At 35.0% G+C, this 15,602-nt stretch overlaps 1 protein-coding gene across 13 annotated transcripts in view; it reads left to right on the top strand.

The window, feature by feature from the left end:
• The window catches only part of STXBP4 (syntaxin binding protein 4), a 160,050-nt gene that overhangs the window by 46,423 nt on the left and 98,025 nt on the right, over window positions 1–15,602 (top strand). For 10 of the 13 annotated variants that reach the window (XM_044746110.2, XM_044746106.2, XM_044746108.2 and 7 more), the window contains 2 exons: window positions 9,150–9,239; window positions 13,161–13,226. In XM_044746110.2, the coding sequence (XP_044602045.2) occupies window positions 9,150–9,239; window positions 13,161–13,226 (156 nt within the window). Of the gene's footprint in view, window positions 1–9,149; window positions 9,240–11,734; window positions 13,227–15,602 lie in introns of those variants that run through there. The other 3 variants (XM_070482975.1, XM_070482973.1, XM_070482979.1) reach the window with 2 other exon arrangements.

The raw sequence follows: 15,602 nt of genomic DNA, 5'->3' as shown, positions 1-15,602 counted from the left end.
CAGGGCCAGTCTTCCTCAGCAAAAAGAGGAGGATTGGCAGCAGTTAGCTCAGGGCTAATCTTCCTCAAAAAAAAAAAAGTTTTTTTTTCTTTTATCAAGATATTAAAATTTATTAAAGATTAACATGGAACTTTTTTTAGGTTTTTAATCTTAATTTGATGATAGTGCATTTTATTTCATAGATGTCCTACATAATGTTTACAAAGTAGTCACACTCACAAGTTTTTATTTTCATATTTTAATTATCACTCAGTATACAATATTTCCATTGTGGTTGCTTCTTAGACTCTTATTTTGAACTTTTTTAAACCTTTTCTAGTTTCATAGTTCCTTTTTTTTTTTGAGGACGATTACCTCTGAGCTAACATCCACCACCAATCCTCCTCTTTTTGCTGAGGAAGAGTGGCCCTGAGCTAACATCTATGCCAATCTTCGTCTGCTTTATATGTGGGATGCCTGCCACAGCATGGCTTGATAAGTAATGTGTAGATCCACGGCCAGGATCTGAACCAGCAAACCCCAGGCTTCCTAAAGCAGAGCACGCAAACGTAACTGCTATACCACTGGGCCAGCCCCTGTAGTTCCCTTTTGGTTACTGATTTATAGTTTAATTCCGCTGAGGTTAGAGACATTCTATATGCTGTTAATCCATTGGCCATCTACCCAGACATATAGTCAGTTTTCTGAAATGTCTCCCATCTTTTGAAAAGCATGTATATTCTGCACTTGTGGGGTACAGTGCTCCCTGTATGTCAGTTAGGTCAGGGTTGTTAACATGTGCTTCAAATTTTTTCTTTTCTTTTTTCTTCTTCAAATTTTCTATTTCCTTACTCTTTTTTTTTTTTTGGTCATCTTTTATTGTCTGTTACTGAGAGGTGTTTTAAAATTTCCCCAATTTAGTTCTGCTAGTGTTTGCTTTGTGTTTCATAAGGCTGTAGTATTAGGTATATACAATTTTAGATTTGTTATGTCCTGAGAGGGTATTGAATCTCTTCATCTTTCGAGTGTTTCTTGACTTAAAATTAACTTAGTCTAATTGTGTGACTATGCCACCTGTCTTTTAGTTGATGTTTTGGTTTGGTTTCCAATGATTATAAATATTTTTCTTTTCTAAAGAAAACTGTTATATAACTCTTTTAAATGTATCTAATGGAATCTAAATACTGTAGTTTTTGATACCCGTAATCATTTATTTAAAAGAAAATTCATGCATAAATTCTTATCTCAGAAATTTATCATCTTTCCTTTTTCTCTCTTATTTCTATTCTATATTGCCCTAGAATGTTATCCTGATATATTATCATTCAAGCATACAGTATGCTTAAAAACCTTTCATTTATCACCCTATCTTTTTGCTGCAAAAAAATTTAAGTAAATTAGAATGTATTTGTTTTAAATTCACTGTGTTTTCATAAGCTCTTACATATTCAAATTTTCTTCTGAATTGAATAGTAATTATACTTATTATTGGCACACAATCAAAAAATATAATGTAAATTTTGATCAGTTATTTTTATAAAGGTAATTTTTAAAATATAAATTTATATTTCAGTGGGATGGAAGGAGGATTATTTGCAGTCCAGCTATGTCACTTATAAGATTTCCTTACTTGCCTGGGTGCTTCTGGACTCTACATTCTGGTGGTTTGTTTGTCTTCCTAAGTCTTAATAGAAGACACATTCTCCTACCTTGTTCTTCTTTTTAAATATTCTTGCCTAATCTTTGCTCTTGTCCATATAAGTTCTAGCAAAAATCTTACTGTATTGAATTTATAGATTATTTTGGGAAGAAGCAACATCTTTATAAGTTTAAATCTTCCTATGTTGAACATGTTTTGGCTTTTTATTTATTTATATCTTTTTGAATGGCATAAATACATTTGGTATGTTTTTTTCCAATACAGGCTTTATTAATCTTTTGTTAGATTTATTTCTAGTTCTCTTACACTTTTTTTGCCATTATAATAAATGCTTTTTTTAAAAATTAAGACTTTATTTTTTTTTGAGCAGTTTTAGGTTCACAGAAAAATTGAGGGGAACGTACAGAGATTTCCCATTTGCCCTGTGTCCCCACACAGGCATGGTCTTCGCTATTATCAGCATCCTCCGTTGGAGTAGTACACTCATTACAATTGATGAACCTACATTGACACATCATAATCACCTAAAGTCCATAGTTTACATTACAGTTCTGTGTTGTACATTCTCTGTGGGTTTGGACAAACTTATAATCACATGTATCAATCATTTTTACTGCCTTAAAAATCCTCTATGCTCTGCCTGTTTCTCTCTCCACACCCCTGTCCCCAACTCCTGGCAACCAGTGATCCTTTTATTGTCTCTATAGTTTTGCGCTTTCCAGAGTGTCACGTAGTTGGAATCAGACAATATGTAGCCTTTTCAGATTGGCTTCTTTCATTTAGTAATATGCATTTAAGGCTCCTTCATGCCTTTCCATGTCTTTTTAGCACTGATTAATATTCCATTGTCTGGATGTACCACGATTTATTTATCAATTCTCCTACTGGAGGACATCTTAATTGCTTCCAAGTTTTGGCAGTTGTGAATAAAGCTGCTATAAACATCCATATGCAAGTTTTTGTGTGGACCTAAGTTTTCAACTCCTTTGGGTAAATACCGAGGAGCGCAATTAGGGGATCATATGGTAAGAGGGTGTTTAGTTTTGTAAGAAACCACCCAGTTGTCTTCCGATGTGACTGTACCATTTTACATTCCCACCAGCAATGAATGAGAGTTCCTGTTGCTGACAGTGAGATTTCCCCGAGACCTAGTTGTTTGGAAACTCACAGGAGACCCAGTTCTCTCAGAATCAAGGCATTGGTTTCTCAGAACTGATTCTTGTAGCATTTGCTGAAGCTGTAGGAGCACAGTTTTCCTTCCACTGATTCGGGTGTTACGTGTTTATCTACCTGATGTTGACAGCAGAGCATTGTTTTCTTACTGCCAAATAGTTCTCAAGGAGACCATACCCACTTTTGATGAGGAAAGGCAAAGGTGTTTGGATGGCTTACAACATAAGCGAAGTAGGGGACTCAGAGTACTTTGTAGGAGCATGCAGAGCTTTCTTAGCAGCTGCAAAGAAATACTCGTGCTCCAAATCAGTAATTTGCTTCCTTCTCACCAATATGATTTTAAGACAGATAAGAATATATTCAATCTGTGATACTTTGATAGCCAAAGCCAAGTGCTGATGGTGATTGTGCAAGGTCTTCTACGTGCCAATAACTTCCTGTTTGTGGCTTCTTGTTGTGCAACAGTCACTGTATCAATTTATAATCCTTTCTGCTTGTCAGGACACAGAAGATATCCCTGTAAAATGTTGACTTTATTTTCACTTGAATCCACAATGAAGAATACATTGTACTTCACCACACTTGCATATGTAACTGAAACAGAAGGCCCAAAGAATTACTTACCTTTTCTACATCATTGCATTCTTATTTAATATCCAATTCTATTTCATTAAATATTTGGTCTTACAATTCACTAATGGGTCCTGTACCACAGTTTGAAAAACACTGTAAAAATCACTGCTTGTGAAGCAGCTCACCAGAAACAAAGCAAAAATATCTCATTATTTTGTAGTATAATTCCTAATTTTTTTGAGTTAGAGAGCAAGTATAGTGCCTCATCTGAAGTATATCAATTGATCTGTGGTTGAGGATGCTGACAGCCTGTGAAGGTGGGGAAATTCCACTCTGGTTACCCCCTCAACCATCTTGTCACGAACAATAGAGTCAGCTTTGATAATCCATCTGTTAGGGATGCTTGTTTTTTACTCATATGTTTCCTTTTTTTGGCTTGTCTTCTCCTTAATTCACTTTTTAAAAATATTTTTACTGAAGTATAATGGTCACACGGTAAAGTACAAAAATCCCAAGTGTCCAACTTGATGAATTTCTGTTAGTATCTTATGTGTAATCACCACTCAGAAGGCTCCTTCATGCCAACATCCGACAGAACCACCACTTCCACATTTATAGTGGAACCACTATTCTGCCTTATATAACGTAGCTTTCTTTTGCCTGTTCTTGAACTTCATAATACAGCATATATACTCTTTTATAACTAGCTTCTTTCAATCATTATTTTGTCTTACTCATAAGATTTCTTGAGATGCTTCCTTTAAGAAGGAAGAATTGCTGAGTCAGTATAAGTCAGTCCTACTTTTCTTTAATTGAGAAAAAACTTAGTTTTGGAACAATATGGCATTTAGAACCAAAAATATAATTATCTTACTGTGATTCTAATCATCATTGCTATATTAAAAAATTCACACCGTGCTACACCTGCTGCTGGCACAAGCTTACACACTGAAGAGGCAAGGTTGGAGCCTACATTAGCAGTATTCTAAACTTAGCAACAGCAGACCATAGTCCATCATAATATGATGGGTTTTCTACACTAATCAAGTGTCGTAAATGGATTATCTTAAAATTACAGAGAGAATACTGTAAATTCCTAATTTCACAATTGGAGTTCTTGCTAAATCAATTTAATGGATTGCAACCATCATTTTAATGAGTGAAATAGAATAGAATGGAAAATATCAAAGTGAATTGTATATAGTAAGAGTGAGTATACAGCTATTCCACTGCTGGATGTTTATCCAAAGAAAATGAAAACACGAATGCATAAAGATATATGCACCCCTATGTTCATTGCAGCATTATTCACAGTAGCCAAGAATTGGAAACAACCTAGCTGCCCATCAAGGGACAAATGGATAAAGAAGAGGTGGTATATATACACAATGGAATACTACTCAGCTATAAAAAAAAAGATGAAATCTTGCCATTTGTGACAACATGGATGAACCTTGAGGGTATTATGTAAGTGAAATAAGTGAGACAGAGAAAGTCAAATATCGTATGATCTCACTTATAAGTAGAAGATAAAAACAACCACCACAACAAACAAATACACATATAGATACAGAGATTAGACTGGTGATTACTAGAGGGGATGGGGGAGGGAAGAGGGTGAAAAGGGTGTCAGGGCACATGTGTATGATGATGGATGGTAATTCGTCTTTGGCGCGTGAACATGATGTAGTCTACACAGAAATTGAAATATTATGTACACCTGAAATTTCTATAATGTTATAAACCAGTGTTACCTCAATTAAAAAAAAGTCTTTAAAAAAGAAATGAGTAATGTTTCACTTATACTGAGTCATGATATAAATGGCATTTTCACTGTGTAGCAATAAATACTTTATAACCACTTCATTATATATTCATCTGTAAAACATTAAATATATATTGAACAACTACAATGTGTATGGCATTGTGTTTGGTGCTCCAGCGCATGTTATTAAAGTAAGTAAAACTGGAGCCTGTCCCTCAAAGAACTTAGGGTATAGTGTAGGAAAAGTCATGTACACAAATAAGTATATTAAAGAATGCAGTGTGATAAGGCCATAGTGATATTAGAGCTTAGAACATTCAGAGAAGATTCGTAACAGAGTTGGCAGTGGAGTGAGTTTTGAATGATAAATAGGATTCTTTCTGCTCAAGAGGTAAACAGAGAGTGGTAAGAGTATTAGCATGAACAAAAATATATATATAAAGTGATGGTAAACAGAGAGTAATCTACTTTTTTAGAATAGATAATTGAGTACATGCAGGTCAGTGAAGGAAGTTAGGCCTGAAAGGGTAAAATTTGTACTTTTCTCAGTAGTCAGTGAGGAGTCATTAGGGAGATTAGTGACATGATCAAAGTGATATTTTAGAAATAGTCATCTTTAATAGTGTGGGTTATCTTGGAAGGAAATGAAACTGGTGGTAGATAGTCTAGAAAGGGGACAAAGGAAAGAGTCCAAATACAGAATAATAACTAAACTTTGGTAAAGGTGAGGAGAGTGAAAAGGAATGGAGAAACAGAGCTACAATATTTACCAAAAACAGCAAGTATATCATCAATAAGACTTGCATTTAGATATAAGAACCAAGAGAGAATGAGTTAAAGATAATTCCAGAGTTTTGATTAGAATGCTTGATAATATGATGGTACCGATAATAGAAACAGGGAAATAAGAAAGGTGAAGAAGATAATGGGTTGTGTTTTAGAGAAAGTTGGAGATGCTGACAGGTAACCAAAGGGCCGTTGGAAATAAGGAGTGGACACCAGGAGAGGAATTTGGGAATGATTTGGAGGATGGTAGTTGAAGCATGGCAGTGAATGTCATCACTCAGGGAGAGCTTGAAGAGAAAAAGGCTGAAAGGGGGGAACCTCCCCATTCCCCCATTTAAGGAGTAGAAATGAAATTAAGTCATTATTACCAGCCTAAATATTCTGATGGGTAGGTGAGATGACGGGAAATCAAAAACCTAGGAAGAGAAAATTTCAGGAACAAATGGCTTGAGCAATGTTGTATGTAACAAAGAGGTTAAGAAAGTTGATAGGGGACATTTATTTTGTCAAATAGGTTTACTGGTGACACTGCAAGTACTTATTTTTGAAATGTGGGGATGGGAGGAAAGATGTGTAAATCAGGTTATAGGAAGTAAAAGAAGTGAGCAGGGGAAATGGAGAAAATAAGGGAATACACAGAAATTTTAAGGAAAGGAGGTAATTGAATAGGTTCCTGATGGAAGGCTTTATCAATAAAATTAGACTGAAACAGAGGTGGTCATTTTGTTCTGTTTAAGATGAGTTGAGATTGGGAATGTGGCCAGTGGAATAGTGGCTATCCAGAATTGATACAAGTGAAATAACTTAAAAATGATGATGGTGGAGCAACAGTGGAGGGAGAGATGAGGTCAGACCCAGACAGCACAGTCCAATGACCTCCCACAGTGTCTCTTGGTATCTCCATAGGAGACTTGAGAAAGCAGAGTGGAAATGATTTACAATGTCATTTACCAGGTATTGCAGAGGTCAGGGAGCTGAAGGGTGGCAAATGATATCATGGGAGCCAGGCAGGAAAGGGATGTAAGAAGGTAGGGAGGATAAAGTCCAAGAGTTGAAGGTAGATTAGAAAGCAGGTATCAGTCTAGAATCATTGATGTTAATTAGCAGCAATTCATTTCACTTGCTGCTTGCTTAGTGGAAGCATATTTGAACTTTTTTCTTTTCTTTTATGCTTTTTGGTGAGGAAGATTGGCCCTGAGCTAACATCTGTTGCCAAGCTTCCTCTTTTTTTTCTCCCCAAAGCCTCAGTACATAGTTGTATGAACTATTTTAACGAACTATTTTAAACAGTCACTGAGCACAAAGGGGCTTTTCAAAGAATTCACAAGTAATATTTATGGCCAGTTCTCTGGCTATAAGTTTTTGCTGCTTAGCCTAAAATGGCAAAAGAATTATAAAATATGGTTTTGGTTTTTTTTTAAAGTCGTGGTTTGTTCTATGACTGTTCAGTATAGTGTTTTGCCTCCCAAAATGGTACCATGGATTCTTTTATGCATGATCTACCTCCATGTTTTAAGCTCAGAAGCTTATGATTACATCCCTAAGACCCCAGTCCATACTTTCTCTCAGTAAATTATTATAGCCCTGTTATCTAAACTCTTATTTAAACTTTTGAATTCTGCTTATTTCACTTCTTCAGATAACAAGATAGAATAGGCCCATCTGAATGTTGATGTTAAGGCCGTTGGAAGCCTCACAGGAAAGAAAGTTAGGTTTTCTAAATCCTACGTTTCTCCAACTTATCTGACCAGAGGGAGCACTACCACTGTCTCCACTGCCCAGGTTTGCTTTTGCACAAAACTAGTTAATATTCTGTGGAACACACTTTGGGGAATGTTATGTTTGAAAATGTATCCAAAACTAATCTAGAATAGTTTAAGAATGAATTATATGAGTGTGTGTGTCAAGTACTTAAGAGAGAGTAGAGGAACAGAGACAGATGAAGAATATGAGATCATGTATATTTTGGACGATGGCCATAGACAAAAGCAAATATGTCAGGACAAAAGGAAAAATAATGTTTAGGAAAAATATTTCTTCCAAAATTTGAGGAATTATGCCTACTTCTGTTAGTCTAGGATTTGGAAAGCAAATCTGAATTTATCATTTCTATTCCACCATGATTTTTGTTGAGTAGTTGATAAAAATCACAGGCTAATGTCAGACCTCTGTGGGAATCTTGGAATAGCCATCTGTTAGCTGTGAAACCTTAGGCAAATTACTAACCTTTTGAGCACGTTTCCTCGTCTGTAAAATGGAGACAAGGTTATAGTAAGGATTTAATTTTGAATATACATAGTCCTTAGCAATGTATCTGCACTTAGTAAGCTCCCAAGAAATGGTTGGTATTATTAATTGTTTGTATTATCTGTTCCTACTCTGCATTCACCTCCTGTCTGTGCTTTAAGTCCATATCTATATAGCAATTGCTTTTTCTACTTAATCCTTTAAACTATATTTTATATACTTTATTTTTAGTTCTATTATGACTTCTACGTAGAAGATAGTTATGATTAGACTTGGATTTTTATCTCTGATAAGTTTGTCGTTGTTTTTTACCTTGTAATTAACTGTCAGAGAGATTATGCTAGAAGTAAGAGGAACTGTCATCTCTGCTATTTTCTGTTGTTGCTCACTTGTGCATGAATTATTAATATTATCTTCAAACCACAGTTTCTGTGCAGGAATCTGTTTAAACCACTTGGCTGTTACTTTATATTTTGTTTAGTTAAAACAAGACACATAATCCATTAATACACTTTATTGGGTTCCTGTAAACCATCTTGGTTGGTAGTGTCCAGCATTTTGTTAGCCATGGATACCATGTTCTTGGAGTGGATGTCTTTAGGGAATAGTTTATGTCGATAAGTCGTAAAGTCTTTTTGACATTATAAACACAGTCTTGGAATTTGAACTTTTAAGGAAAATTATATTGTTAAAATAAGAATCATAAAGATGACAACAGAGTATGCATACCTTCCAGTCATCTAAATTCTGTTATAAGTAACAACGATGTAAGGTTAAGCTTAAAGGAGTGAAGTTACCCCACATTACCTTAATATTCTCTTTTATCTGGTTAAATGACTCCAAAGAAAGAAACTGAATTTGTTATTGGAATGCAAAAGCATAAGACTCCTTAAAAAGGACCTTTGTGTTCGTCCTCATAATTGGCGTCTAATGCATGACTTTCCTCTTATATTTTAATGTTGACAGCTTCTTCCCTGTGAATCCTTAGAAGCAAATGAAATGGAAAGGCTTAAGCGTGAACGAAATGATGCTTTGGAAGAAGTGAACACACTTAAGGTAATCTCCAGTTCAGCTTCCTTACATTTTCCTTAGGAAAAGGAAAGAAAGTTATCTTGTGTTAAGCTGTGACATATTGGGGCTTAGTTTTATTTTTAATTAAAAAATATTAATATGAAATAGCTTAATATTAATCTCAAATAATTGATATTGGAGAGTAATATCAAATAATTCAAAGCTAATTTATTTCTCAGTCAGCCTTTAGAGAGTTAATTTTTTAGTGCACACACTTATTATTCATCTTTCCATTATCCTTGTAAAATTCAGTGTGACAGTGGCTTTTGCTCATACCTTCCAGTCTGACTACTTCTCATCCCTTTTCTTCCTCACATTGGTGGCAAGGATGAGGAGCCAGCAAAGTGAGCCATGACAGTTTTGGATCCTCAGGTGTTCATTGGGAAATACATTTTCTCCCATGTTCACGGGCATGCTGCAGGGACATCTTGTTTTTGCTAACGTAATTTGGAATTAAGGCAGTATGATTTAAGGGAAGAAAAAACACACAGTGTATGTCAGATATGCTTTAAGATTTTGATTCTCTTTGTATATTTTCATTCTGTTTTTAGTAGAATATTAAATTTAAATTATATCCTAATTTTTATAGAAAGCCATTATATTTTCCAAATCTTCAAGAAAAGTAGTGTAACTACTTGATTGCTGTTAATTTACCGTAGGAATATATTTTAAAATTATTTTTAGTTACTTTCTGAAATAAGTGAAATTCTATTGCTTATTTATTTAATTTTCATTAAAGCAAAATCTTTATATAAAAAAAAAGAAAGACATTTCCTTGCTACCTTAGTTTTTACATTCTGACCTCTAGAGGAAGCCACTGTTGAGCATATCTTATTTATCCTTTCAGAGAGTTGCTCTTGTATAGCTAATCATATGTTAAAAAATAAGTATATACATGTATTTTGACTTTTACATAAATCACTTCATACATTGTACACTTTCTTATAACTAGCATTGTATCTTGGGCTGCTTCTTAGGTTAATATATACAGATCTTCCAGATTCTTCTTAAAGGCTCTCCCAGCATCAGATGGTTCTGTCCTAGGTTATTCAGCCAGTTCCTTGTTGACGGATATTTAGGCTATTTCCAGTTTTCCATTATTAAAAATAATTCCATCATAAATAGCTTTGTAGGTGTATCTTTATGCAATTGTAGAATTCTAGAAGTACAAATTGAGGAGCCAGCCTAGTGGCATAGTGGTTTAGTTCACGTGCTCTGCTTCGGCAGCCCCGGGGTTCGTGGGTTCAGATCCTGGGCACAGACCTATGCACTGCTCATCAAGCCATGCTGTGGCGGCATCCCCCATACAAAGAGGAGGAGGATTGGCACAGATGTTAGCTCAGCATCAGTCTTCCTCAAGCAAAAAGAGGAAGATTGGCAACAGATATTAGCTCAGGGCCGATCTTCCTCACCAAAAAAAAAAAAAGTACAAATTGAATAAATTTCTGAAAGTGAAATTGCTTTATCAAAGGATATGGGCACAATTGATTTTATATTTGTTACCAAATTCCCTTTCAAAAGTCTTTCCCAATTCATGTTCCTTCCAAATGTATATGAACATTTTATTACTAAAGGTCTATTTTATATACTTCTTTTTATAACTTTGAAACCACTATCTTTCCAAAGTTTTTTGGTATAACAATTAAGCGTTAAGATGCAAAATATAAATTTAGTTTTAAAAATAAATTGACAATAATTTCCTCTTATTCTCTTCGAAAACATCTCCAATGTTGGTTACCTTGGTAAAATAGCATTTTTATATAATTTATCTCTTCATAAACTATTAAATCTAATGGTTCATCAGAATGTTCAGAGTTTTTGGATCTTTTTCATTTCTTTCATGTTTATTATTATTAAATTTAGTGATATATTTCAGTTTTTTATTTGAATATCAGTATTAATTATTAGAATTTTAATTTAAAACTGAATTCATGTAACATTTAAAGAAGGCTTCCCTCAGGGGCTATTCAATAGATCAGGATTCACATTTAAAGTTTATGAAATATAACTGAATATATCCTAGTGTGACAAAACCTGAGATCCCAGATAAAACATATTCTGTATTTTATCATTTCCTTTACCTGAGTCCTGTCTATTGGCTGAGAACTGCTTGTTTAGCTATATAAAAGAGTATACGAAGCAATAAATATTTCATTAGAGGTAATGTTTGTACTTTCAGTTTTTCTGCTTGTATTGTACACACACAAAAAAATATCAGAGGTTGTTAAATGCAGTATGTAGGATGAGTAGACAGCCTCTCATCGCTCCCATTGTCTTGTGACATCTGTATTCTTCATGTCTGATTTGAGATAGAAATAAAAATGAAACCAAGATATTTGGTGCCAATGGCTAATTTTTATTTTGCAAGAATGATTTTTAAAAATGCTCTGTGCTTTATTTAACATAAAGCCTTTCTACAGAGTTCACATTGCTAGTGCTTTGCAAAGCTGAATAAAAATAAATATAACTTTCATTTACAGATGCAAAAAACTGGGACACAAAGAGGGAAGGTGACTTGCCAGAGCATAAAAGCACAGGATCCAGCGGTTTCTTGGCTCCCAGTCTGTGGCAGACTCATTAGATTGCTGTATTATATTCATCTTCATATACCTGCCTTTCATCTCTTGGACAGCAGTGAGCTGAAATATACTGGAAAGCAGGCTGCTCTTCTTTTTTTGAGGAAGATTAGCCCTGAGCTAACATCTCCCACCAATCCTTCTCTTTTTGCTGAGGAAGATTGGCCCTGAGCTAACATCCATGCTCATCTTCCTCTATTTTATATGTGGGATGCCTGCCACAGTATAGCTTGACAAGGAGTGCATAGGTCTGCACCTGGGATCCGAACCAGCAAACCCCAGGGCCACCAAAGCAGAATGTATGACCTTAACCACAGTGCCACCAGGCTGGCCCTAGGTTGCTTCTTACAATCATTGCAATGTTGCCATGAGTATTTACCACTCAATTTAATCTTCCTCTGTTCAAGTTTATAATAAAATAGGTCTTTTTTTTTCGTGAGGAAGATTGGCCCTCAGCTAACATCTGTTGTCAATCTTCCTCTATTTTTTCCTTGAAGAGGATTGTCACTGAGCTAACATCTGTGCCATCTTCCTCTATTTTATATGTGGGACGCTGCCACAGCATGGCTTGACGAGTGGTATGTAGGTCCGTGCACAGGATTTGAACCTGCAAACCCCAGGCTACTGAAGCAGAACATGCAAACTTAACCACTATGCCACTGGGCCAACCCTTAAAATAATTCTTAAATTACTCTTAGTATTTCTGATTCAGTCAATAAAATATGAATTTATTTATGATATACTTAACAAACTTGAACATTTTAGGGTATATGCTTAATTTTAAGTTCAAAGATGATAATATTTGACTTGCATGTGTAATATTATTCTATCTTACTAACTATTATTTTATAAATTGGTTATGCCAGTCATAACTTCATTTTTATGGATAATCTTCCAAGGATAAGCTAAAGTAAGAAAACCATGGTCAACCCAGTTCCATGTGTTCTCTTTCGAAGGGTAGGGAGGCTTCTAAGCTGTGATAATAATGCTCTTCAGTTTGGAAGCTCTTTGGCAGTGATAGCCATTACCCAAAATTTAGTTAATATTTACGCGTTTTGATTTTGATTGACTTACTCTGAACCTCAGATTTTGAGATTTTTCAAAATGGCTAATTAAAGTAACAGAAAGTACATTACATCACAATTATACTGTAAATAACTAATTACTTTTAAATGGTATGTATAAAGCCAGAAAAGTGATTGGGAACTACATCTTCAGATTGTAGCAATTGGACATTTGGGGAATTTATAAGCTTTGAAACAAAACCCTAGAAATGATACTCATTGATGCCTTCATAACAAGTTATTAATTCAGTGGTTTTTAAATATAGGAAAAATTATTTGAATCAGAAAGGCAAAGGAAACAATTGACAGAAGAACTCCAGAATGTGAAACAAGTAAGTGCATGTATTGTATATATGTCTATCGTGTTCGTGTGTGTAAACGTGAGGAATAGTTATACAGCAGTGATGCTGTGTGATACCCCAGAGCTTACAGATGTGAATCATAGAGTATAAAATAGCATAGATCTTAAAAGCACCACTTTTAGAGGCTATACCTTTGCTGAAGTCCTGCTACTCTTGCTCAAAGAAATGTTAAAACTTTTCTTTGAAATTGCTTTCAAAATCAGATAACCAAGGCCTGAAACCATCAATGTCATTGCTTTTCTATTCTTTTTTCTTTTTCCTTTTTCTTTAATTTTTCCCTTTTCTGCTGTTACTTGTACCTCCTTTTTTACTTTTATTTTTTAGTAATAAGAAGTAAACATTTATGCTTAGAACAAATCAAATACAATGACATTATGAAACAGATTAACACGTAAAATATTAATAAGTATAGAAAGTTAAGAGAACGTTGTTAGAGATCAAAGGTAATCACCTGATTTTGAATCTCCCCAACATTATCCTCTCAGAAAACATAAAATCAACGAAGAGTGCAAATAAAACCATACAGGACCCATATCTTGAATATGACTATGTGACAAAGAACACCACAACCTTCAAAGTACATATAAAAAAAGTAAAAACATTCCAACAAAATCCTGCAGCTTGCCTGCCACTGAAACCTGGGATACAGAGAGCAGAGGGAGTAAGCCTTAAATGGCTCTGGAAAATGATAGGGAAAAGCAGAGCAATTAGATGAAGTACAGATAAAATCACCCCCAGAAAGAGAAAATACAGCAATTAATGCCAAATTGGTGAGCACAGGACAGGGTTTGGTGATTCTCAGGACTTGAGAAGGTGTGTGCAACCCGGAGTGGCAGCCTTAGAGAATCACTGCTTCTGGGGAAGAATCAAAAAAATAGAGTTTGGGTAATATCCCTTGAGAGTAGGCAATGAAGGGAAAGAAGGAAATGAGAGGGGAAAAGTAAAGATCTTGCAGAAATGAAAGAGAAACAAAGTATCCCAATCCTCTCCATCTCCTCCTGCCATGGCCATCGACAACGTGATCCATAGAAGAAAGTGCACAAAAGAGGGTGCTGTTGAACTAAGCAGTCTTTTTGTGAAAGAAAAAGGAATGGGGGGGAAACATCTGTCCCCATTATTATAAATAACTGTTAAAAATCAGACAATAGAAATTAAAGCTTTCCTTCTAATGAAGACTCTCCAGAACAATTCAACCACAAAGCTGAAGGAAACTGTGAAACAACAGTCCATACTCAACTAAATATCTTCAAACAAGCATTTGGCGCTAAGAAAATAATACCCCGGGGGCCAGCCCAGTGGCGTAGTGGTTAAGTTTGTGCGTTCTGCTTTGGCAGCCCAGAGTTCATGGGTTGGGATCCTGGGTATGGACCTACACACTGCTCATCAAACCATGCTGTGGTGGCATCCCACATATAGAATAGAGGAAGATTTGCAACAGATGTTAGCTCAGGGCCAATCTTCCTCACCAAGAGAAAAAGAAAGAAAACACCTCAAATCAGAAATAAAAAAACTAAGAATAGAAACTGACAACAAACAGGAAGAAATAAAATGAGAGTTGATAAAATTTATGAAAGAAATAGAAGAGAAAAACAAAATTGTATCAGAAATGAAAACTAAATTACAAGTTGACCAAGAAAGAATATAACCAAATGAAAAAGCTTTAAAGAAAACCAGAAAAGTAACCAGGAAAATGAGAAAGAAATAAAGAAGTAAAAAATTCTTGAGGAAGTAAATCAAAACAACTGAACGGCACTAATATTTAGAACTATATTCCAAGAAAACTTTCCAGAAATAAAAGAAGGCCTGAATCTATTATTACATACTAGGGAAATTTTACGTGGAAAGATCAACTCTAGGACATATCCAGTAAAACTATTAGACTTTAAAGATAGAGGGAAAAAATGTACAGTGCCTCCAAGTGAAAAGATCAAGTAACTTACAAAGGCAACAGAAATCGACCAGCATCAGCCTTCTCAACACAATATACAAAGTAAGGCAATAGGGGAGCAACATTTTCAAGAAACTAAAGGATAGTAAATGTAGACCAAGAATATTGTACATGGCCAGGTTGACTTTCTGCTATCAAAGCCATAGAAAAACAGGACTGTGCCAGTATTCAGGGAGTACTGTACATATGTAGCATTCCTGAGGAATCTAGGAGAGGATGAGTTTCATCCAGCCAAAAAATGACTGGAATAACTTTGTCAAGAGTTTCCAAACAGTACTCATTTTATATGTGTTATTTTCTAGGTTAAACTAAATGAGAGTGAGTTCACAGGTAAAAGAATAATGTGTAAACATTATGTCTGGCAAAAATCAAAAGATTCAATTTATTTAAAAGATGAG

The sequence above is a fragment of the Equus asinus genome, chromosome 13 (assembly GCF_041296235.1).
Source record: "Equus asinus isolate D_3611 breed Donkey chromosome 13, EquAss-T2T_v2, whole genome shotgun sequence".
NCBI classification, from domain to species: Eukaryota; Metazoa; Chordata; class Mammalia; order Perissodactyla; family Equidae; genus Equus; species Equus asinus.
Note: the sequence above shows the minus strand (reverse complement) of the source record. Positions and strands in the feature narration are given on the sequence as shown.